Source organism: Hylaeus anthracinus, unplaced genomic scaffold, assembly GCF_026225885.1.
Source record: "Hylaeus anthracinus isolate JK02 unplaced genomic scaffold, UHH_iyHylAnth1.0_haploid 5, whole genome shotgun sequence".
Classification (NCBI taxonomy): Eukaryota; Metazoa; Arthropoda; class Insecta; order Hymenoptera; family Colletidae; genus Hylaeus; species Hylaeus anthracinus.
Window position 1 is genome coordinate 10,556,439 of NW_026535322.1, and position 23,561 is coordinate 10,579,999.

The window sequence follows — 23,561 nt, forward strand, 5'->3', positions numbered from 1 at the left end:
TTCCGGAAAATGCAAGTGAATTGCAGACGAAAGCTCTACTGTCATAAAATTAATTAGGTGCAATTGAGTATCTGCGTTTCATTGTTGACAGTTGACAATATTACGAAGTATGTTTGCCGCGTTTCTGTCTTCGAAGTGTCACATAATGCCAAATCATACGTTGAAGTATGAATTACTGGTAAGCTTTATTTTACAAAAGGTCGCACAACGTATTGTGCTTACATCACACTCGCAACACTGTAATTACAGTTAGTAATATGTTTAAGGAGAAAGCATGAAGGGTATAAAGTTCTGAGAGATCCGGAAAATGTTCACGATAGAAAAGATACGTAGTGTTTATGTTTCGTCGCTCAGGGATTCACTCGTGGTCAGTCCGTTTTCCGTGGTATAGTCGTCCGTGTCCGTAGTACGTTGATCCTGCATCGCGCGTCGCTTTTGAAGTCTCGTGCATCGCGGACAACAGTGATTTGGTTTCGTCCAACACACACGATGATAGACAGCTCCACACTGATGACAAGTTATAGAACTCGCGTTCCACGGGTAAATGATTTCGTCGTTGCCGCATATTTCGCACAGGTGTCCTCTGCAAAGGCAATTGAAATTCAATGAGTTCGTTTCTGAGACGCTCGTTAAAGAAGGGCGAAAATAAACTATTAGTCGTTCAAAATCAACTTCAAAGTTTACCTCGCTTTGCACAGTTGGCATTGCTCTGTTATGTGAGAGTGCATAGTGTCGTATACGGCACGAATTTCTTCCTGAAGAATACCATTGTTGAGGTCAACGAGATCTTTGATAGAATAATTTCCAGAGTTCTCGATCATATGAGTACGCATGCCAATTTTCCATGGTAGGCCTTGATTGGTTGCTTCAGGGCACAGAACCAAATAGCGTTTCATCATCTGCATTTCTTCCCGCATCCTCTGTTTGCGATTAATATAAAATTTGTATTTTGTAATCAATTTTTATTCTTTCGATCGTAAAGACGTGATGTATCTCACCTTTACTAAAGATAGATCTGGAATTAACGTGAATAGTTTTGGATTTAATTCTTCCAATGGTAAAACGGAACGGTCCTCCAGAAGACTTAAAAGTTGCGCCGCGGCGCGAGATACGAGTTTTGGTTCCATGTCCCAATTTCTAATTACTCTTGCAGGAATCACCATTGCGGTGTTCCAATGGCATCTTTGACAGTAATATAATCCGCTGTAGTCGCAAAGTCGTGGCTCGATCCACGGTGAATCTGTATTTCCAAATTACGCATTGAAATTAAAGGAACATAAATGTATCGCAATAGTTTTTAATCTTAGAAACACGTGTTTTCAATATTTTCATTTTTCTCGCGTTGTTACCTGTATTCTTGAGAGATGTGCCAAAACAAGATAAAGATAATCCTTTTGAGAGAGCTTGTAATAAAAATATAGTTTAATCGTGTTGTGATATCTCTTGCACATGGAAAAGCTATGTTGATTGTTAAATAGCACGAGTACATAACGATGTGCAAATATTAACATTCACGGGCATTTCACCGCAAAGACTTGTTTCAATTTGATCATACTTACTGAACGTTATTCGAGCTTTACATTCAGCACACCGATAACTCTGATTCGACAAGCCTTGCTCTGGACAAATATCTTTGGTATAAGTGTAACCACCCGCTTCGCTGGCAACTACGTGGACGCACACTCTGCATATACTGTTTAAACATTTCCAATGGCAACAAAATTTGCAATCTATGAAAATATACTTCAAATGTAATATTGTGTCATACATACTCCAAACAAGCACAAAATTAATAACAAAAAAAAATCTTACCACTGCACATATACCATGACTGAAGCATAGTCCAAATAGCTCCACTACAATGGTCGCAATACACAGGTCTAGAAGTGGTTATATAATATTTTTGTGGTACCAAGTGATGCCCTAAAATTACTTGTGTTTCAATTAAATTTTTTTCTGAAGTTTCTCGCAATTCTTGCAACCTCAAACGTAATTCAATTAAGCGTCTAACAAGCCATTTTCGTTCATCTGAACATTCGGCGCTTTCCAATACCATTTGCTTACATTTTTCTACCATTTCTTTAAGATCCTCTGCACATGTTGTCTGAAACATAACACGTCAAATATATATATAGGAGAGAATTATACAAAAGATATTTAAAAACGTGTTCAGTACCTTAGACAATGAAAGTGTAGTTTCCACTGATTTTAAACTAAATGGTGTATGACCTTTGCTATCTGAACTGTCATCTGCTTCCCCTGTCATATAATCAGACGACGAAGAAGGAGTTGATGTCATTGTTCCACAGCTATCAGTTCGCATCCTTGACTCATAATTGCAATCGTGTGCATCATTAACATTATTCTTGATGTCAACCATTTTTCATAGATCCTACAGTTTCTTATGTTTAAATATCACCTTACACTCCTTTAATAAATATCCTCAAATGTCGTACTCTTAAAATTATCAAACTTACTTGGTTATGTCCAGAGAACTGTGTCTGGTATCGCGATAAACTTATAAACAATAACTGCCATACACATATGATTCTTAGAAATTGATGTTTTGCATGTGCATCACTACTGATACCTGTTCAAAATTATAAAATACTTGATACAAATAAGAACGTAATTCTCATTTTTTTTCTTCTCAGATAATTGCTTACATCAATACATGCAAATCCACAAATATTTTACATTGAATACGTTACGATATTCGAGTCAATTTTTAATTCTTTTAATGCACTAAGGTAGCAAACTCCACTTTTACATAGTCCTCGAGAAAAAAATACATATATGTAAGTAGGTCTTCCATGATAAACTTGAGAGTCACTGATGTCTGTCACGCAAATGTCAGATGCGCGTTGATTATTTTCTATTTGATTGTTTACTATTGAGATCTTATCGAGATTAATGTAAACTTTATTTTGCTTCTGATAAAATAGTTCCATACGTCTAAAAATGTGAAAATAAATCATCGTATTGATTGATTCATTCCTATATCGATGCTTTGATGTATATAGATAGCATGAGTGAAACATCCTAACCTCAATACATATTTGAGTTTCAATACGAAACTTATTTATTTACATTATTTATCATAAGCAGGTAATGAACCTTTATGAAGAAAAGATATTACACAACGAGTTTTCAATTTAAACGTTCGATTGGTGGACATGCACAAATAAGATCATATAACCTGAGTTTTATTATTTAACCTTGCTTAATATTGAAACAATTCCAGGTGATTTACAATCATGAATACAAAAAAGGTCATTACTTTCGGGAAAATTAGTAAAGATCTGAAGCAAGAACAGCCTCAAAATGCAGAACCCGTTAGTTCAGGATTCGGTACGTTTGGCAAAAAATTACCAGAGACCAATGTGACAAAGATGAACGAGATCAAACCGGAAGATGAAGAGGAGACTCAAAATTTAAAACAAGTTATGGGCATAACTGGCTTTGGAAAGAAAGCTAAAGCTTTCGATGTGCAAGAAATGTTGGAAAACATTACAAAAACTATTAATAGTAATAAAGCTGCTGCGGTTGGAAAAGAGACAAAGAGTTTAGAAGTTATAGACAATCTTTTGGAGGATGAATCTGAAAGCAGCGACGATAATGGTAATCAGGATAACACCGATAACGACGACGAAGATTTGATCGGACCTCCGATACCTACCAATCATGAAACTTCGGAAGATGCAGGAAAAACTTCAAAGTCTACAAATAATGACGATAGCGACGAAGACGACGAAGAATCTGACACAGACGAAACAGAATTAAAAGATAAAATTCCGTGCAGTCACGAAGTTACAATGACTCACGGAACAAAGGCGGTAACTGCTATCGCAGCGGATCCTTCTGGGGCAAGATTAGCTTCAGGTTCTATCGATTACGATGTTTGTTTCTGGGATTTTGCTGGCATGGATTCGTCCATGAGAAGTTTCAGAACTTTGCAACCTTGCGAGAACCATCCCATCAAATGTTTACAATATTCTATGACCGGGGATGTTATACTCGTCATATCAGGGTCCGCGCAAGCGAAGGTTTTAGATCGAGATGGTTTCGAAAAATGCGAAACCGTCAAAGGTGATCAGTATATAACCGATATGGCGCGTACGAAAGGTCATACGGCTGGGTTGAATAGCGGCTGTTGGCATCCGTTTACAAAGGAGGAATACCTCACATGTTCGCAAGATAGTACATGTAGAATATGGATTTTATATAGACCACGTGGTCATAAACATTTAATAAAGTGCAGAGCACAAAATGGAGTGAAAACTATACCGACTACTTGCGGTTATAGTCGAGAAGGTAACGTAGTTGCTTGTGGTTGTATCGATGGCTCTATACAAATGTGGGATCACAGAAAAAACTTTGTCAATCCGTCGCTGATACAGAGAAATGCACACTCGCAAGGCGCTGAAATATCAAGTTTAAGTTTCTCTTATCTCGGACAAATGCTCGCGACCAGGAGTTGCGACGATACGTTGAAACTTTGGGATTTAAGAGCGTTTAAGTCGCCAATCTTCGAAGCTAAAGATTTATACTCTCGCTACGATACAACAGATTGCATGTTTAATCCGGACGACTCGATTCTTATCACAGGAGAGTCGTTGAACAAAGGTCAAACTACTGGTAGAGTTTTATTCTACGACACAAAAACTTTTGATGTAGTCAACGAAATAAGTGTAACAAATTCGCACGTTATCAAAACGTTATGGCATCCAAAGTTGAATCAGATATTTGTTGGCTGTGGAAATGGTATAGTCAAAGTGTACTACGATTCGAAGAAGAGCTTGAGAGGTGCAAAATTATGCGTTGTAAAGTCGCATCTTAAACAGAAGCACATCGAGGTGATGTCGACACAGCAGATAATAACGCCGCATGCGCTTCCATTGTTCAGGCAGGATAGACCTAAATCGGTTCGTAAACAACTGGAAAAGGATCGTCTGGATCCAGTGAAGTCAAGGAGGCCAGACTTGCCGATTACTTCTGGGCAAGGTGGAAGAGTCGCTTCTTCCGGAGGAACGCTCAGTTCTTATGTAATACGGAACTTGGGGCTAAGCAAGAGAATAGAAGACGACCAGGATCCTAGAGAGGCTATTTTGAAATTTGCAAAGGTAGCAGAAGAAAATCCGTACTGGATTGCTCCAGCGTATAAAAAGACTCAACCTCAGACAATTTTTCAAACGGACGAACAGGAGGGAGCGCCGAGTTCGAAAAAGCAGAAAACTTGAAGAACATATTTTATATTACACGAACTCTTTATGTTATCATCTAATGTTTAACTGAGACTTTTTTTATGTATATAAATACTAGTGAATTAAATAAATGATTGTATTAAAAAGAAGGTTTTCATACATGTTTTCATTACCTAGTGGCTAAAATTACCCCTGTTTGTATGCAATTATGTATGACGAGCGCGCATAGCTGGTTGCATATCTCGATGGGCTATTTTAATTCGGTAGATAATTCATCCAATGAATATTCGATCTATTTACGTTTCAAAAATACATTGATTGTCTATTGTTCAATATAGTGGGCAATGAAATGGTATTATCAACTGTAGCGATGAACAGACTAAATTATTTTTAATTTTACGATACAAAGCGATCGGGGTTGTAGAGATAATGTTCGAACAATTGCTGCTGGATGGCGTCACCGATGTCGTCCAAAAGTAGCAACCACTTTTCATCGACTTTAGGATAAAAACAATGCAGTTAGAATAGGGTTGGACTAAAGGATGCATATAAAATTGTTGACATGCAATGTAAAATATTTAACGATGATAATTTCTTCGGTGGATCGATAAGGTTTAATTAAAATTCTAGCGAAAACCAGAAGCTTGTCGAGAACGAAGGGATGCGTTTCAGTATTCACCTCAAAGATGATGCATTAAAGGACTTCTTTATCAGGACAACATGAAATCAAGACATGATTTTATATGTACAGAGGAGAATGTATCGATATTTCCAACATGTACATGGAATTGTATAAAGCAAGGGTAAACCAGGCAAAACATGGATTGTAGTTTCTGTCCGAGTTTCCTTTTTCTTTGAAGATATTACTGGCGAAGGAATGATAGTATCCCTGTTCCAGGAGTTTACAAGAACACGATCCCGTCGCTGCTCTGTGTACACACTCCACGAGGGAGGGTTAGAGCAGCGACGAAGAGAATCGACGGCTCGTAGGACGACGAGGAAATCGAGGACCCGAATCTAAATAAATCGATCAGTAAATAGATCGAGCTTGCTTCCTCCTACTGTTTTCCGATTGGACAACAAGGGGTGCATGGGACGGGGATGCTGGGGGGAGAGGAGGCCGTGTATTTGTGGCGTACGAGTCGGCGGCTGCGATCGCCTTCTGGCAAACCTTATCGTGACACCGTTTCGTGCGTGTTCGAGAGTTGGCCGGCTCGGTTCGCTCGATCGGTTCGTTTCGTTCCGTGATCGATCGGTCCGGCTATTGTGCTCGATGTAATCCAGTGATATAACGATTTTTACCCTTTTGTGCATCGTGGTGCATCGTTCCTGCGACGATCCCCCGGCGCGAAAACTCACTGGCAAGTAACCGGGGAGAAGCGATTCGTTGAAGTAAATTCATTCGCCGCCGCTAGACTATATTCGTTTCGGTCGACGCGTGCGGCCACTTCCGCGTACATACTACGAATTCCTCCGTCGCGTTCCAACGCTGTTTCTTACTCTTCTTCGTTTTTCGCTTGTCTTTCGGAAAGTAAATCTAAATAAAAAAACAAAAAGCAATTTAATACTGTATGAATCAACGTACACGTAGGAAGATCTTTCGCCTCGGAACCCTCAGGCTTAACCCTTTGCGCTATCTTAACGATACTTTCGCTGGAATGATCTGGCAAGTCCAAACGATAGATTTTAATATTAAATAAATTGAACTTAGTAACGTATAATCAGTTTATCTTTCCTTACATCGACAAAGATTGTCGCCTCACAGTCGCCACTCGAGTCGCTGCATAGATTCTAGTGGCGTCCGAGGGTCGCTTCTCGAGTGCAAAGGGTTAAATTGGTGTTACGTAACGCAGGGTGTATTTTAAAGAAATATATAGTGACATTATTGATGACTTCGCCATTGTATGTTCCTATTAACGTGCTATACTCTACGAACGTCAATGTCATTAGCGACTCTGTTGCTTCCAGAGGAGGATCACGACCCGAAACAGAAAGAATATGTTCTATCTGCTGCATAAGCGCGCGAACGATCGTGCGCCAAATCTTTCAGATTTAAATGCATGCGGTTCCAAGTGACGCGCGCACTCGACCAGTGTTGGGCAAAATGTAATCGAGTTGACAATTGACAATTAAGATTCAATTTTAGATTTTAAACTACGGTAGATAATCAAAGATATCGCAATGAAATCGATTAAAGATGTAGACGATCGATGCTCAACGCTGCGCTCAGGGCGATCGGCGATGCGGCTCGAGGAAATTCAAGCTCGCTAATTCTGTTTGTTTCGTGTTACATAATCGATCGAACCGACACGGAAATCCCTTTCGGGACTGATCTGACTCTCGAACGTCGAGGTCACGGTGACTTCGACGTGATCGCGAACGCACGATTTTCAGATGTAGATCGACATGGCCATCAATATAAAGTTCACGAAATTCGACAACACACCATGGGGATTTCGATTGGCGGGTGGAAGCGACTTTCCACAGCCGCTCACTGTCATCAGAGTACGTATATCCTTGTCATTACTGCACTTTTAATCGTTCGGAATCAATAATTTTTATCGCAACTAAAGTGTAATACTTAGGACGTCGTTAATACTAAATATCATTAAATTATATCGAGTTTCAAAGGGTTCGTTTAAGAGAAATCGATCAAGATTCCGTACTCTATGATAAAGTTAATTCGCGCCTTTGCGAATGCGTGGGCGAATGTAAATCAGTACAAATGGTTGCATACGCGCTGGCGTATACTTCAAAACATCGATAAAGTAGGAATGCTCGGTACATTATGAAGAAATCCTATATTATCAACGGAAGTTTAATGTACGTAGGGTTAGTTATCAGGGATTCGCACCGCTGCTGAACCCTAACCCAAACCCGGTTAATGAAGGGAAGGTTACTGTAACCCATACTAATCACGAAGGAACGGTTCTTGAATTGTAGGAAGCGCGGGTTAACCTGCTCGTTGTGGGTTACTAGTAGAAGAAGACATCCTAGACATCCAGACAAGTCAAAGATATGTGAACTTACAGGCAATATTCAAATCAAATGAAACTAGATTGTTTAAAATGTACGAGTATATAATGAATGTAGGACACACACGTTCACTGCACGTTCTAAGGCAAGACTGACGAATGTTTATCATTCGCCTGGTTGTCGCAGTTGCTAGTGTTGGGGTTTCCATAACATGTCCGGTGAAAATAGGACAACTTGATTCCTTCAAGTGACTGTTTATACCAATACATGTACTATTCGTCCGCAAGAAGAGGGCTGGCCAAGTGTTTACGTTCCCGTTCTGCTAGATAAGTACAGTAAACGAGTAGTAAATACGACTAAATGTAAGCACTTGCATGACCTTCGTCTCGCGGATGGACACTAGAGTAGAAAACAGACAATATTGAAATAAAATTGATTACCTTTTAGAAACATGGTAATAACTATGGTTTTTACTGTATTATTATAACGCGCATAAAACCGGGTTTTATCGGTTACTCGGGGTTACTCGGGTTACAGATGTCTTGTGTTACCTGATTAGATGGGTTATTCTATAATACGAAGTACCGGAATCCGGTACGGGTTAGGGTTCGAATCCCTGGTAGTTACCATTGCCAGCTGATTGTCATACATTTGATAACAGCTTCACTTATCAGAAAAATTCATTGTTGACATTATGTAGCATGACACGTGATACTGTTTAATAACACTGTACCTTTTCTTTTCTGTCTCTCTGCTTTCTTTTAATCCCTTAAACACGGTCTTTCCTTAACTTGAAACATAATATAGCGTCTGTTGACTCTTGATCCTTAGTTTGACGTCGCTATATAAACAAACGTCGAATTTCACAGAAAAGGAAAGGTCGCTTTGATGAAAAATGTTTCCCAGGTAACAGAGGACAGCCTGGCGGAATGCATGGGCTTGAAGGTCGGCGACGTCGTGGTGAGATTAAACGATCAGCCCATCAGCAGCCTGACCCACGGTCAGGCACACGAAGAACTAATGAGAGCGGGGAATAATTTCGTTCTGGGTGTCCTGAGGTAAGTTAGCGTCGTTCGACTGAGATAAGCGAAGAAATTACCTGGTTAGACAGTCCACCTGTTTAATCATCGATTTTTGTCATCCGTCACGAGATCGTGCAGAACGTACCTGCCTCCTCTTGGATCTTTCCCACTTCGTACAAGCGATGTTAATTGGTTCATACTTGTTTCAAGACAGTTACATGACCTGGAAGAATATACTTGTTGAGTACGTGTGTATGTTTGTTAACAGGATCGTGTCTAAAGGGCTGAACGGATTTCAATGAAACTTGTATATGTCTTATATTCGCACAAGTGCCGATTAGAGATTCGCCAGAATAAATTCATGGTTAACAACGGCTAGCCCTTCTTCTCAATTTTCTCTAATAAAGCAAAAGTTAAACTCTCAGTTTTTCATCTGTAGTTATTCTATACTCAAACCTTTCTTCTTTTAATCTTGTCTTACTTTTTCGTTCCACATTCTTTAAATATTCATTCTGTGTTCCCTAAACCGTGCTTAATACCCAAAAGCGAAATTTCAGGAAGAATCGTAACGTATTCGTCTCCGTTACTTCTTTTTAATTCGCGCGACAAGTTTTAACTCGCAAGTTTTTGGTTGTGGCACGTTTCCGTTGGACGTGCGGGCCACAGATGAAAGCTTTCGTCGGAAGTGGATCGCGCAAGTTAACCGTGAAAATGATCGCAATGTCAACGACACGTTGTTGCATCGTCCCGATCCGCTTGGACCGCGAAGCTTAACTTGAACTACTTTCGACACACGAGAATTTTATTTCTAATACGCGACGCTGATTCATTCATCGCCCTCGGGGTCGTTCATCCACGTTGACGAACACAGGGACACGTTCTGCGCGTATACCAATCGCTGTTAGATTCCTGTATCGATCGTGCTCGTTTCTGATGATGAGGAATAGTTTACAGAATCAGGGGAACACCTCGTTGGTGTCCCTGTACGCTGGCGAACATTATAATAATATACGCCGGTGGCCAGAATATCCCGGCGTACGGGCATACGTGTGGCAACGAATTGCAACACTTATAAATAGGTGACCCAGAATGAAATCTGTTTATCATTGGTCGGCGATTTTATTGCTGGCATTTACACCGAGCGTCGTGGTTTGTTCCCCCAATCCCTCATTACCCTTTCGCGCGTGGACCGGCTCGGAGGCGCTGGCCTTTCGTGAAAAGAGTTAAAAAGAGTCGGACGAGAACCGTTTTCGTTCCGAGCTCGCGGAAAACCGCGACGCGGATCACAAAGTCGGTCCAGAACCATTAATCGGCACGGTTGTTGCGCAGAGAAGAAGATTCCCTCAAGGCTGTGGAGGCGCTGTCCGAGGAGAACATCGTTCCGTACAAGATCCCAGTAGGTACCTCGAGCAATCCAACAAGTAATCTCGTTTAACTCTCTATTGCATAATTATATATTTGCTATCTCGAGCTATCACTTATTACTCTTTGGTTTGGACTCATTCGCGGATCCCGATAGAAACTAATGTATAATAAATAATTATAATTTCTCTTTCGAGGCTTAAAATAAAATTCACGTAGGAAAAGATTAAAATAGATACAACACGAAAGTGATTCACTCGCTTCACGAGAAAAGAAAATCGAACAAAATCGTTACCATGGCTTAGTCACCTCAGTGGCTCGGCTAGTCAACGGTGAATTATACATACATCGTTCGAGATTAAACGATATTTGGACCACTCGTCAAAAAATCACTGAACGAACGGGATTACGGATCAAGATTCAAGTTCGTAGACTGCGAAGTTCGCGATGTGACCCCCTTTGTCAGCTTGCAGACTTACCACCGGTTTTTCCGGAGTCAATCTTAAAGGAGGAGATCGTAACCGAGGTGACCGAGGTGACCACTGTGTACGAGGAAAAACTAGTCGAGGAGGAGGCCAAGCCAGAGGTGGAACCTCTTCCGGACAAGCCAAAAGACGCAAACAGCGAGGTCGTTCCTAATCAGAATCTCACAGACGACGAGATCGCTCAATTGATCCTCGAGGAAGAGGAGCTCTTGAACGATAAAGGAGTTCTGGGGTATAGATCACTTCTTTCCTGAAATGTTAGAATAGACTAAAATACACAGTGAAGGATTTCTCATTCTATCGAGCCATTAAAATTGATATGTAAAAGGTCTCGTACCTAACGTTGTACGCACTTGCACAATTCAAAACGATATTTGAACGGTAAAGGAGTTCTGGCTCATAGATCCATCACTTCTTCTTTCCTGAAACATTAGGCTAAACTAAAATACACATTTAAAATACACATTCGTTTTCTAATTAATGTGTAAGACGTGTCATATCTACTGTTACCTTTAAATCATTTGAAACGATCCGACTTCCAGGGTGAACTTCAAGAAGCTCAGGCCCCGTGTCACGACCCTGAAACAATCGAAGGTGATAGAGGAGCTCCAGAACCTCGCGACAGAACCTCCTCCGTTGGTGGAGCAACTGAAGCGCACTTCTGTGTTCCTGCAGAAGCCCCAGCGTCCGATTCCGGCGCCCCGCAAGAAGCCGGACGAACAGGAAGAAACAGAGGGCGAGAAGTACAGAGTGGTGATAAAGAAGCAGCAAAGAAGGACCATCACCGACAGACTTCTGGAGAGCGGCCTGCTGAAGCCAGAAGACGCAAAGACCCCGGAGCCCCCGACTCCCGAGGTAAACATGGACAGTAACGAATCGCTGGCGACAGTCGAGGAGGACGATTTCTCGTCGTTGATCGTACCATCGGACGCGTTCGACGATGATCCGTGCTTGCAGCAGCAGGCACAGCTCGAATCTTCCGTCGCGTGTACAGAGGTGTTCACCACGCGTCTAGAAATCGAGATCGATCCGAGTCGCTATTCGCTGAACGTAGACGCCGAGGCTAGTCCACCATCGGACGTCGTTCCGTTACAGTCGCCTAAACGAAAAGAGAACGTAGCCGTGGCTCGTCGAACGCCTATCAAACGCAGGTTCAAACGTTTCTACACGAGGGCTCACTACTTCCGCGGATGCCTCTTCGGCAAGAGAGATCAGGTCGACACCAAGAAACCGTCCAAAGTGAGGCCCTCGTTCAGGGAGCCTCACCAGGCGAACGACGCTCCGAATCTCGTGATACCTGCGGTCCTAGCCACGGAGCAGCCCGAGGAGCAGCCACGTCGCGGTAGCGTCGAGAAATCGAAGTCCAGGATGAAAGGTCGTTACCTCGAGACGTATCTGAAGCGAGAGGATAATTGGATTAGGCGTGCGATCGACGGCTTGCTCGAGGGGTCGGTCGACGCTACCTCGAGCAAGCTTTTCGACCTTCTGGTCTCCGACAAAGAGGTCTCCCTCAGGCGTACGCGTTACGCGGAGAAAGTTCTCGTCAAGAGCGTCCACTTCCTCGTAGCCCGCGTTCGCTCCGATATTTTGGCGTGTCTCGAACGGGAACCGAAACAGAAATCGCGGATTCGCAGGCGTTTCTACTTCAAGGGTCGTTACTTCCAGCGCCTGCTCTGGCGAACCGTGGCGCGTTTGATGGAATACATCAGAGGCGTATCGTCGGCCAAGGATGTCCGCGGCGCAAGTAGAAGACGTAGTTCCGCGATGATTAAGATGAGAGGTCGTTACATGGAGAAGTGTTTGCTTCAGAACGGTTTCCTCGATCTTCGCGAGCGTTTCCCCTCGCACCCAGTTGTCTGCTCGAAGAGGAAGCTCTTCGTGCGCACTCGCTACGCCGAGCGCGTCGCCAAAAAGCACTTGGAATCGCTGGGCTTCATCGTTCGATACGTTCGCGAGCAGGTTCTCCAAGGTATTTCCAAGTCTTCCAGCGTCGATAGGGAGGCCGAAGGAGGCTTGCCCGATCTGATTCGTTCCTCTAAAGACTTCATCTCCACGGAGGTGTTCCATCGAGGTAGCAGGCGTATCTCCAGATCGTGCAGGGGCAGCGTCTCCGTTGGTTCTCCGAGTTTGTTGAACGTTTTCCGTAACTTCGTTCGCGATTTCGATTGGCTGCCGACGACGTTCAGCAGGGGTTCGACGGATCGAACGATCGGGGAGAAGAAGGCAGTTCAGGACGGGGATCGCGAGGGTCGCAGGTTGTCCTTCGTGCCCACTGTCCTCTACGAAGGCCTGACGAATCGCATAGGCGTCGATTTCACGAGACTGGTGGCGTACGCGTTCGTACCCTGCACCTCCATCGTTCTCCTCTACATGTACAAGTAAATCGATTTGGACAACGCGTTACTTCGTTTGCTAGTTACGATAGAATACAGGAATGTCTTGCTGATACAGGGTAGAAAATGCGTTACTTCGTTTGCTAGTTACGATGGAATACAGGAATGTCTTGCTAATACTGGGTTGTAAGGCTGATACAGGTGGGTTAGGTATTGGATCGTTTAAAATGCTCGTTCCGCGATAAGGTAGCAACCCTGGTAAGAAGATTCAACTGGCGCTAAAAAAAGAATTAAACACGATTATCACTGCGTACGAAATTAGAACGCCTTAAAGCGAGGCGTGCCTGTATAAGTCGATAACGATCGGTGTTATTATAATACTTACGATTATTGTTTAGATTTAAAACGACGTCACATGTTCTAGGACATCCCTAACAGACGCTAGATCATCATGGGCCATCTGTAAACGTATAGAAAAGAAAATGATAATGAAACAGTGTTCGTCGTTCGTAAAGTGTGTGTTCTGTACATCTGTCCAGTGTAACATGTAACATGTTTCTCGTTGCTAGAGGCTGTTGGTACTCGTCCATGGGGCCGTGCGTTCGAGAAGAATATAATTAACTAATATATTGACTGAAGTAACAGCATCTTCCTTTTACCCCTCAGAGGACCGTGACTGGCTGGGTTTTGTTTATCCAGAGAGTCACGTGCTCCAAGAAGTGTTTACTCGTGAACTAATATATGTCTTAACCCTCTATTGCATAACGTGGTCTTAGCTCTTCTTGGTTAATAACCCCTGCAGGTTCAGGTATACGTTTAGTTTCGAGTATCGATATTAAATCATGGACGTATACATATGTGAGATTTCTTTTTGTAACTAATCAAAATCATAGTAAATTCCATGCAATCGAGGGTTAACAATTCTGTTTACTACAATTTTGTACAATTCGTTTCAAAATTCCTGTCTGTACTTTTAATAATCCTCATAGAAGGCTGTGTACTCTGAGGGGTTCTGGACGATCCTGACATTTCACGTGGCAAATAAAAGAATCATTTTCGAGACGTCGCGTAACGCACGGCCCTGCGAGTACACGTAACCGTAGTACATACTTATACCAAAAAGAAGAGTCGAAAGTGATCGCACTAGCACGTCGAACTCATTCGCATCTAGTCTAACGAGTGTAAAGTAGAACTCTCGAAATCTCGCGTTATCATGCACGCGCAGATCGATGCATGTATCTATAGTATCTTACATATACACTCATTGTCAATGTACGCACAAACATGGATTGTCGAGAAAAAGAAATAATAGTACGTTCGAAATAAAAAGCATATGTATCTGGATGCACCCAATGGTAGAGTCTCGATAACCCTTTAATGTCAACAAACAAAAAAAAAAAAAGAACGAAGCTGTCGATACGCAGCTGTCCAGAACGACGATTATCCCATATCCTGTCCGTTCTCTGGAAACGAACACGAGTACTAACTCATAGTAACGAACGTTAAGTACTCGTAACGATAACGAACAACCTAAACGCGCACAGAATGCATGATCGTTGGAAACTTCATTTATGTTGTTTGCTATTAAAAAGAAGGTCCTTTGCATGGGAATTTTTTGAGCATAAAAGTTTCGCGATCGGAGACTTCGTTATCGAGATATAAGCGGTCGAAGTTTGTAAGCGTGCAGACGCATGCGTAGCGACCACGTGTAGCAGCATGATCAGCTGACTGGGATACAAAATGGCGCATAGTTGAAGTAAACTTTAATTGCTTATATATAGATAACGAATCTTCGGATTAGAAAATGGTAAAGGACTTTTCCATTCCTTTTCTCGAGGGGAGTTCATTCTGAAAAAGAAAGAGTTAAAATTGAAATCACTGGAAGCTTCTGTGCGCGTTTCAGTCCCGCTTCTTGCACGCCCAGACCAACCGCGCTCGCCTTCCAGGGTCCCCCAATTCTGTAGCTGTTTGTCTGAATTTAGGCGACGCCGTCGGCTACCCCAGACCCCGGCTGTAGATCTGACCAAGAAGGCGGGGCCGAGTCGCGTCCCGAGTCGAAGGCAGAGTCCACGAAACCCGACGGTTCAGAGAGCGAGGAACGACAGCAGGAAGCGGCATCCTGCGACGAGGAGACCGTCGAGAGGGAGGCTGAGCGCGACGAGGAAGGGGACAAGGAACAATCGACGCGGGAGAGCGTTCTGAACGAGATCGAGAAAGAGATGGCCGACCTGGCGACGAAGGTCGACAAAGAGAAGATCAAGGAGCTGGTCAGCACGGAGATCAACCTGGAAAAGCAGCTGGAGAACGTTCAGAGACAACTGTTGGCCCTGAAGCAGCTACCCAGCGAGATCGAGAGCCACCTGAGGATCGTCTCCGAGCACATGCAGAAGATCATGGAGCTGAGCGGCGTACAGAACGGCGTACAGAACGGCGTACAGAACAGCGTACAGAACGGCGCCACCGCCGACGACACCGACGAAACACGCCTAGGTCAGGCTCGCTTGCTAAGATTGCTCTCCCGGGGGTCTCGATCGGTATACCGCGCGCATATTTTCAAATTTCACGGTGTTCGTAGCTCTTGATCCTCTGCCAAACGTTGCACGAAGCGGCCGGAATTCATTCGCAGCGCGACCAAAATAAACGACTGCTTCCCGCGAGACCTAAGTCGATAAAGAATTTCTGTATTATTTATGTATGGTAGTAGTATTTTTCTATTTTTAATTTTTCGTGGAATACTTTGACTGTATATGTACCTATGTTTCTTGAAATCGAGAATCGCGGCTGCGACCGAAGGATATTTGACGGAAACGATATTCCAGAGGCTGAGGAGCCCGTCGAGGAGGCGAAAGAGTCGGAGAACGAGGAAATGGACGAAACGGAGGATCAGGACGTGACGGAGTTCACCGAGGATTTCTCGTACACCGCGTACTACGACGAGCGCCAGCACACGCGGATAGTCGAGGAGCACGTGGAAGAAGAGGAAGACGACACCGAAACGCAGGAACTGGATGGAACGTTGTCGGTGAAGAGCGAGGAGGGAAGCAGGGTGAAGAAGTTCGTGGTCTCTTACGAGACAAAAGTTCTCAAATCGCCGAGTCCCGCGCCTTCCCATGGTAAATATTCGCTGTTCGATCGAATCTCTAATTCGCGTTGCAGAGAATTTAGTAACAGGACCTTGAAAAAGAATATTAGCTTAGGTAGAATATTAAGTTAGGTTTACAGGAGATTTTTATTACAAAAGTAATACTTTAATACAGGGCTTCTTAAATTATGGGTCGCGAGATTTTAACGTGAAATTTTTAATATTCTCTTTCATTTATCTTATTGCAGAAAATGCAATTTTTAATTTTCTATTTTTTTTTTTTATGTTTTTAAACAAATTCTAAAACTATATTTTCTCATACGTATATATATATCGTTACCTAATCAATAAATCATTACGAAATACTGACGTATCCTTATTTTATATTTTTTGGGTTGCGAAAAAAATCTCAATCATAAATGGGGTTGAATGAAAAAAGTTTAAGAAGCCCTGCTTTAACAAATAAGTGAAATCAAAATGATCGTCAAAGCCAGTGTTAAAGTCATACCATTTTCTTCGACTGAAGCTGTTTTACCAAGTAACAGTAACGCAAACGAAGCCTTGTGTATTGTAGGAAGTTTCGAACCAGACCCGAATCTAGCGCCGAAAGATCAAGTTATACAGGAGTTACAGGTATTCCAGAGAGTGAAATGGAATGTATATGTTACCTGTTCCCCTGGGATAATGTACTTGTTAATTGTATCGATGTCCTCCGTGAATTCCAACTACTCGTGCGCGGGTCTTCCATATCGAATAGGACTCTTGATGGAGTATCCTTCTGGATTTGGCTGAAAATTGATACAGTTTTTAGGAATATTCGGTATATCTCGTCTACCTCCACACGCACAAATCGAACAACCAATACTTACGATTACTATAACGTACACTATATTAACCCTTTGCACTCGAGAGGTGACTCTCAGTCATCACTAGGTTTTCTTTATGTTTAATTTCTTTGGAACTCGAAGGTGACCAAATCTCAAATCTCAAATTAGAGATCTCATTTTCGAAGTCATACACAGTCGGTGTAATAATTATTCGTACAGGAACCAATTTCAAATAAAACTTCATATATTTATTTTATAAATAAATTGTAGAGGAAGAAATAATTAAACAACATTCCAACATACTTTTAGAGTAGAACTTGGGTAAATTGAAATTTATTATTTTTAACGTTAACCTCTTATTTTTCTTCTCATTAATTTTATTTTAAATTAGTTGCTGTGCCAATAATTCTTACACTGACTGTAATCTTAGCATCCGTGGCAATAGAATGCTAAGAAAGCATCTCGAGTTGCTGGTAGATACCAGAAGATAGGCCTCGAGTGCAAAGGAGTTAATTTCAATACACCACGACACATGGGTACCGTACATTTCAACCGAATCCAAAATGTTGCTGTGAAATTCTGCTCGAGTATGAAACGACCCCGTATATTTTCGACTCGTGCGTCCCCCTTCGATATTCTTAATTGAACAAAATCAGTCGCCTTTTGGTGACCACCTCGGTTGGAAGTGAAAGCATCCGTGTCACGCACGTTACCTGGTGATTTTACCGTTAATTCCTTCGTGATACCATGAATTTCGATGTACGAGTGACGTCTCGCAATGTTTCCAGCAAAAGATCCAGCAAAGAGGGAGGAAACCATCGCAAGATCTCTGGCCCCAGGCTAAGCAAGTCGAACTGACTCTCGGGCGCAGATGGAGGTGCCCGAATGATTTCTTCAACGACGAAATGATCGCCGAGGTTCTATCTTCCCAGGCGGAAGTTATCCGAGGCAGAGCCCTAGGGTGAGGCTACCTTTTCTTGTCGATTCGACGGAAACAGCTTTCGGTTAATTCCTCGTGCTCGAAATCGGACGCGAGCGTTCCGTCTGACTCATCTTACGCTCGATGAACGGATGATTTAACCTGTTCCGCTATAACAAACACATTTACCAAATAAAATAATCCTGACGAACATTAACACGTGAGAAATTATTGTAACTGTGTCCTCCACTGAATCCTGATATTACAAATGGATGTAATCAACCGACAACGGTCGCACATGTATACAAATAGAACACTAAGGTACTAAAATTTTTATATTAATTCGCTACGCACGAATAATTCGTTAACGAACTTTTCTGATCATTCGAATAATTCTTTTTTTTTTCTGAGTTAACAGAAAACAGCACTCGTAATTCATATATGTACCTTATTAATAAAACTGAAGCGAAAATTGTGCCGTTCGTTACGAAAGTGACGCAAGTCCATTTGCCTCTTATTTCAAGATGGAATATATTTACCAGATGTTAAGGAACGTGCGAAGATGCGCCGAAGATATGTGTTCTGTTACCGCGAGTGGGCTTACGTTATTTTTATAACAAATGCTTTTCTCATTCTGCAATATTATTTCGCACGTTGCGGAAGCTCGCGATTAAGGATCCGAAAAGAAATTATGCGTTGGTAATCGTCGATAATTGATTGGCGCAGAGTGAACTTCAAGAAGTACGAGAAGACGAATCTACCGAACTACGATCACTTGATGAACTCCAGCGTTTACAAGATGATTCATAAGATGGACCGGGAGCCGAAGAAAGGAATTCCAGCCAGGCCTGCGAAAGTGAACGCCGCCGAGGACATCCTCGAGAGGGTCGTACGTACTCGACTCGTTCCTAACTCAATTAAACAATAACTAGATTACGGTAATTACAAACGCACTTCTCGCTTCCTATTTGTTCCAGAAATCTCCAGCGCTGAGCGTCGCGGACGACAGGAGTACTCGAAGCGTCAGTCATTAAGCCGACGAAAGGGAGACAAGAATCTCTTTTTCCTCGTATGCGAGAATACGCGACTCGTCGACAACCGAAGCCGACTAATGATTTAACGAATACGTACGCTGCGATTGAGTGTCCAAGTACAAGTGTAACGTTAACCATTAAGTATGTGTGCGTATATACATGTCTCCAACTGCAAGCATTGTCAAAAAAAAAAAGAAACGTTATGAGGATTAAGTGTTAATAAAAAAAAAAGGATTGATTCTTTTTCGTAACACGTTGTACCAGCGTTGTACCAACGATTCGGATCCAACGCCGTTCGCATGCGACAAAGACCTTTTGTTCAATTTTTTATCAACGATTACTAAACTTGCACGCAGCTGTTCGCATTTGGTCGGTTATATTCGCTTTCGACGCGGGGCACGAACATTTCCATCAGCCCAGTGGAAGGTGAAGTCATTCCAACCCATTCTTAACGCTAAACCTACCGTGACCAGTCGGTTACAGGTTTCAAACTTTTGTATACAGTTCTTATATGCAATATATGAATGATATACAATTGTTTCATACATTATTCAATTTTGTGTACAGTTTATATGCGGTTCTTATATGCAATACGTGAATCGTATTGTTCCATGCGTTATTCAATTTAATTTCAAATATTAATTGAAAAGATCAAGACCAGTCGTCTGTCCCATCACAGAGATAGGAATAGTTATAAATGAAACATCGGTGGGTTTAGCGTTAATACTCCGATTCATTCTAACAAACCATCGATGGAACCATTTCTGTTTCATCCACCCACCCAAGTTACTTAATAACGAAGAATACTAAAATTGTAAATACGCAGTAGATGTATTACATTCAGTCCAAAATAATTCAAGAACTCGTGTCTGTGAGACACGAAGGGTTTCCCCGGGGGTCTGACGCGAGCCTCACGGACTCGACGATAAGCGCTTCATCTGGGTCACGTCGCAATCCTTTCCGTCGTGACGCAACGACCGCAAGCGATTCTACGCGATTCCACGCAAGATCCTTTCGCGGAATCGGATATCCGAGGACGTATCTACCAGCCGGACGGATGAGTCGCGCGCATGCTTTCACCTTTCCGGAGTTTCCGACTCTCTTCGCGGCCCCCGGTGTCCTCATGCGCGCGGAGAGGCTGAGTCACTTCTGCCTCGCGGCCAACGAGCGTTCTTTCTCCGTCCTGCTCGCGGTGGTCGCCTCGTGCTCGGGGTCCGAGAACGTGACGTCGGTCCCGAGCAATTTATGTAAAGCATTCTAGGCATGATTCACGAACTAGTTCGCGCCCTCGTGACCGCCACCGGCGCTGAAAATGCAGCCAACGCCGCTCGACACCACGAAAATGCTCGTTCGACTCTCGCCGGTCGCGGGATGAGCTTCGGATCCTCCCACCTCGGTCATTTCCAGTCACGATCCACAGGAACGTTTTCACGTACGGTCAAAGAGCCAGTGGGAGAGACTCGAGGCTCTTTTCATCTAGAAGAATTACTTAGGGGTGTTTCGTTAATTTTAACTGCGTCGCTTATAGATTACATCCCTTAATGTTAGTTCTTGCAGTAACCGTGTTAGAATCCTGATTCGCATAGTCCACTTCCAGTAGTTCCAGGCCATCAGTAGGTGCATCACACGACCGCTTTCTTTATCTGCAAAATAGAGACGTTATCAGCCGATCAATCTTATCGTCGAGTGGACGCTGATTCACTTTCGACTGGCGCACACCGATGTCCAGTAACGCAAAGGGAGAGACTCGCGGTGCCCGTTAGCCAATCGATCGTCGGGCCGACTGGGATCGCGAATGAATTATGGCGACGAGAACTGCATGGGCGGACGGTGCACCGAGCAAGGTGCTTCTCGCCAGGGTCGAGACACCGGGAGCAACGACAGAAGGTGGAGTGGTAAGAATCAGCACCGTCGGAGGAGGAAAGGGAACGACGGAAGGAAAAGGACGAAGAGAAATGTCGAGAATGCCATCCCGATACCGCGTCTTCCTCTTTATCCTCCTCCTTCGCGCTGCTTCACTCTTATTTCCTTCGTGTCCCTTTTTCTCTCGATTCTGATCCTTTCGTCCCGGCTTCTCAAAATCTAGAGATTCTATAGCGGTCCGAGGATGGAATGATAGAGTCTAATAGAAGATAGTAATTACCTTTTACTTAGTTTTGTTCTGTATATGTTTGGTGACTTCCTGATTCACCGTTTTTTCTTCAATGACCATAATAAATATCTGTAAAAATATTAAACGTTTTAAAATGATAAATCTGAAGCTTCCAACTTTGAATCAAATGTTGACTACAATCGTCCTTGCACCTCTGGAGCTTCTCCTGCAGCCTCCCCTTTGGGTTCCCGGTGTTCGAAACACTTGTACACTTCACTTCTGTACTTCGATGACTTCCTGATTTGCCATTCTACCTTCAAAGACCATAATAAATATCTGCAAAAATATTAAACGTTTTAAAATGATAAACCGCCACCTTTTCAAACATCTTAAGCTTCGAATGAAATGCTACCTAAATTCGTCTCAGCTCTGGTGATTCTCCCGTGGCCTCCCCTTAGGGCTGGTCGAGTTCAAAGTATCCGAATCCGCCAATTCGCGCGATCCACTCCAGAGGAGCGTCACTTGCAGCATCCACAGCCGAAATAGATAGATCCTGATCGGTGTTTCCTTCCTTTTTCCGCTTGGGAACTCTGCCCTCCACTCGCCACGACGGCTTCCCATCAACCCCCTCTCCCACGGCGATTCCGGATCGCGTTCTCGTTCCTTCCCGCGTGCGTTGGGTCTCGATCTCCATCCCCGCCCCTAGCGCGAAGTCGCGGCAGAGTCGAATCGGATGGAAGGAAGGCAGCCAGGCAGGCCCCGCTGGCCGACTGACCGTCCTCGACGTCTGTTATACCTTTACTCCGGTCTGCGCGTTCTTCAGGAACGTACGTGCCGTTCTCCCTAACCGCGCGACACCGCCTCCTCGCTAAAAGGCAGACGTCAACCGTGACCGACTCGGTGCAACGTGCATTCTCTGGTTCCGCTAAGAAATTTTCGTTGGTTCACGATAAGAGTCAAAGCAGAGGCTGTTCTCTGTTAGTTTGTTGCATCCTGCGCTTGTTCGAGGATTCAGTTTTTATTCGTCGACCCAGGTGAACGGTATATAAACCAGTGATAATGGCTCAGCTGATCAGCGTCAAGCTCTCCAGGTTCGATGGATCCCCGTGGGGCTTCCGTCTTCAGGGTGGAAAGGACTTTGGCACCCCCCTGGTCGTGCAAAAGGTAAGTCCTGGTTTTGTTCTTCGCGCGGATCACCTTGCTCCCGGGGTCTCGACGTTCCTTGCACGGTGGATTCTCTGGTGACCGTTCTGGTCTTCAGGGTCGCGCGGGGGACGTCTGACAGGCTGTAATAAGGGAGACAAAGTTTTATTCGTGTAACGGATAACGAAGAGGATCAACGCGTAGCAATTCATTCGTGGCGTTGGATGGCTAGATCTTTAAAGCAGTTGTGGAAGAGTTAGACAAGCTCATTTAACAGTGGTTTTACTCGTGATTAGAGAAGTAGTTCGCCCGGCTATGTTGACAGGATCGGTTGAGACGTACAGATTAACGCGATTTAACTCTTTTTAATAGTCTTTGGATTAGTCTCCCGTAGACGCGTATTTAAGATATATTGTAGGAGGTTTGCAAACATGGATTTTTTAAACAAACAGTGATTAGCAGGGATATGGGTGGCCACCATGTGGCACTCTTGCAAGGTGGTGCAACCGTCCGGTAGTACATTGTTCAAGAAAATGTGCCGCAAAGATGACGTCGTGTCCATTTTGCGAAATGTGATTTTCATTGGGCTGGACGACGATCTATTGATTGAAACAATTGCCGATAAATAGATCGCTATGTCGCTGTTTCGCGATACGTCCACGGAACGTCGACTAATCGTCGACGATTCGAAAACGAAACCTTGCGAGCTAACGCAACTGACACCTCGGTTTACGTGTCGCGAACAGAAAATACAAACGATTTAAATTCTTACTCGAATATGAAGATAAATATCACCGTTCCAGGAAACCGATACCTCGCCCATAATTTATCGGGTTGATAATTTATCTCGATCGATCGATGCAACTCTGCTCTTTTACGTGTAAACTTAGAGTGTATCTGTGACGTCACTATCAGTTTTACCGCGCGTATGTTTCAGTACCTAGCTGTTAACATAGGCCAACGTAATGTAGCGATTAAACTATTCGAATATTATGTTTCTATGAGTATTAATACACTCATTGGCTCTCTCATAAATAAATAGATTGGAAACTGCGATATCGGAGATATTTTTCAAGATTCTT

The 23,561-nt window shown here is 43.2% G+C and overlaps 4 protein-coding genes and 3 long non-coding RNA genes across 14 annotated transcripts in view; 3 read left to right on the forward strand and 4 right to left on the reverse strand.

Moving 5' to 3' along the window:
* Window positions 1–166: 166 nt before the first annotated feature.
* LOC128895749 (differentially expressed in FDCP 8 homolog) lies at window positions 167–7,497 on the reverse strand. 4 transcript variants are annotated; one of them, XM_054158622.1, is made up of 9 exons: window positions 6,507–7,497; window positions 2,478–2,590; window positions 2,177–2,392; window positions 1,813–2,104; window positions 1,560–1,730; window positions 1,350–1,403; window positions 999–1,240; window positions 685–920; window positions 167–583 (listed from the first exon to the last, which is right to left on the reverse strand). In XM_054158622.1, exons 3-9 carry the CDS (start codon window positions 2,378–2,380, stop codon window positions 337–339), a joined length of 1,446 nt encoding a protein of 481 aa, XP_054014597.1. In that variant the 5' UTR covers window positions 2,381–2,392; window positions 2,478–2,590; window positions 6,507–7,497; the 3' UTR covers window positions 167–336. The 4 variants fall into 4 exon arrangements, with proteins under 4 accessions (XP_054014597.1, XP_054014596.1, XP_054014598.1 ...); XM_054158621.1 differs by lacking the exon at window positions 6,507–7,497 and adding an exon at window positions 2,667–2,806; XM_054158623.1 differs by lacking the exon at window positions 6,507–7,497 and adding an exon at window positions 2,667–2,806 and having other exon boundaries at window positions 2,177–2,401.
* On the forward strand, window positions 2,676–5,375 carry LOC128895747 (gastrulation defective protein 1 homolog). Of its 2 annotated transcripts, none has more exons than XM_054158616.1 (2): window positions 2,676–2,798; window positions 3,245–5,375. In XM_054158616.1, exon 2 carries the CDS (start codon window positions 3,258–3,260, stop codon window positions 5,238–5,240), a length of 1,983 nt encoding a protein of 660 aa, XP_054014591.1. In that variant the 5' UTR covers window positions 2,676–2,798; window positions 3,245–3,257; the 3' UTR covers window positions 5,241–5,375. The 2 variants fall into 2 exon arrangements, with proteins under 2 accessions (XP_054014591.1, XP_054014589.1); XM_054158614.1 differs by lacking the exon at window positions 2,676–2,798 and adding an exon at window positions 2,983–3,108.
* On the forward strand, window positions 5,744–19,442 carry LOC128895746 (protein IWS1 homolog). 3 transcript variants are annotated; one of them, XM_054158613.1, is made up of 12 exons: window positions 6,327–6,565; window positions 7,599–7,709; window positions 9,087–9,238; window positions 10,532–10,598; window positions 11,031–11,281; window positions 11,592–11,904; window positions 15,365–15,872; window positions 16,202–16,495; window positions 17,039–17,097; window positions 18,080–18,252; window positions 18,937–19,099; window positions 19,188–19,442. In XM_054158613.1, exons 2-12 carry the CDS (start codon window positions 7,611–7,613, stop codon window positions 19,242–19,244), a joined length of 2,136 nt encoding a protein of 711 aa, XP_054014588.1. In that variant the 5' UTR covers window positions 6,327–6,565; window positions 7,599–7,610; the 3' UTR covers window positions 19,245–19,442. The 3 variants fall into 3 exon arrangements, 2 of the variants coding, with proteins under 2 accessions (XP_054014587.1, XP_054014588.1); XR_008461849.1 differs by lacking the exons at window positions 17,039–17,097; window positions 19,188–19,442 and having other exon boundaries at window positions 6,096–6,565; window positions 18,937–19,078; XM_054158612.1 differs by lacking the exons at window positions 16,202–16,495; window positions 17,039–17,097; window positions 18,080–18,252; window positions 18,937–19,099; window positions 19,188–19,442 and having other exon boundaries at window positions 5,744–6,565; window positions 11,592–15,436.
* On the reverse strand, window positions 9,140–11,176 carry LOC128895759 (uncharacterized). Of its 2 annotated transcripts, XR_008461863.1 has the most exons (4): window positions 11,044–11,176; window positions 10,377–10,606; window positions 9,348–9,425; window positions 9,140–9,279 (listed from the first exon to the last, which is right to left on the reverse strand). It is a non-coding gene; the product is annotated as an uncharacterized LOC128895759 (long non-coding RNA). The 2 variants fall into 2 exon arrangements; XR_008461862.1 differs by having other exon boundaries at window positions 9,246–9,425.
* LOC128895762 (uncharacterized) lies at window positions 11,181–11,672 on the reverse strand. Its single transcript, XR_008461866.1, has 3 exons — window positions 11,560–11,672; window positions 11,387–11,471; window positions 11,181–11,299 (listed from the first exon to the last, which is right to left on the reverse strand). It is a non-coding gene; the product is annotated as an uncharacterized LOC128895762 (long non-coding RNA).
* Window positions 19,443–19,627: 185 nt separating the features above from the next.
* Window positions 19,628–21,883, reverse strand: LOC128895758 (uncharacterized). Its single transcript, XR_008461861.1, has 4 exons — window positions 21,749–21,883; window positions 21,549–21,672; window positions 21,388–21,465; window positions 19,628–20,887 (listed from the first exon to the last, which is right to left on the reverse strand). It is a non-coding gene; the product is annotated as an uncharacterized LOC128895758 (long non-coding RNA).
* A 180-nt stretch (window positions 21,884–22,063) lies between these two features.
* Window positions 22,064–23,561, forward strand: part of LOC128895744 (uncharacterized) — a 35,862-nt gene continuing 34,364 nt past the window's right edge. The window contains exon 1 of the mRNA XM_054158610.1: window positions 22,064–22,500. Within this exon, the coding sequence (XP_054014585.1) occupies window positions 22,396–22,500 (105 nt within the window). The 5' untranslated portion in view covers window positions 22,064–22,395. The remainder of the gene's footprint in view (window positions 22,501–23,561) is intronic.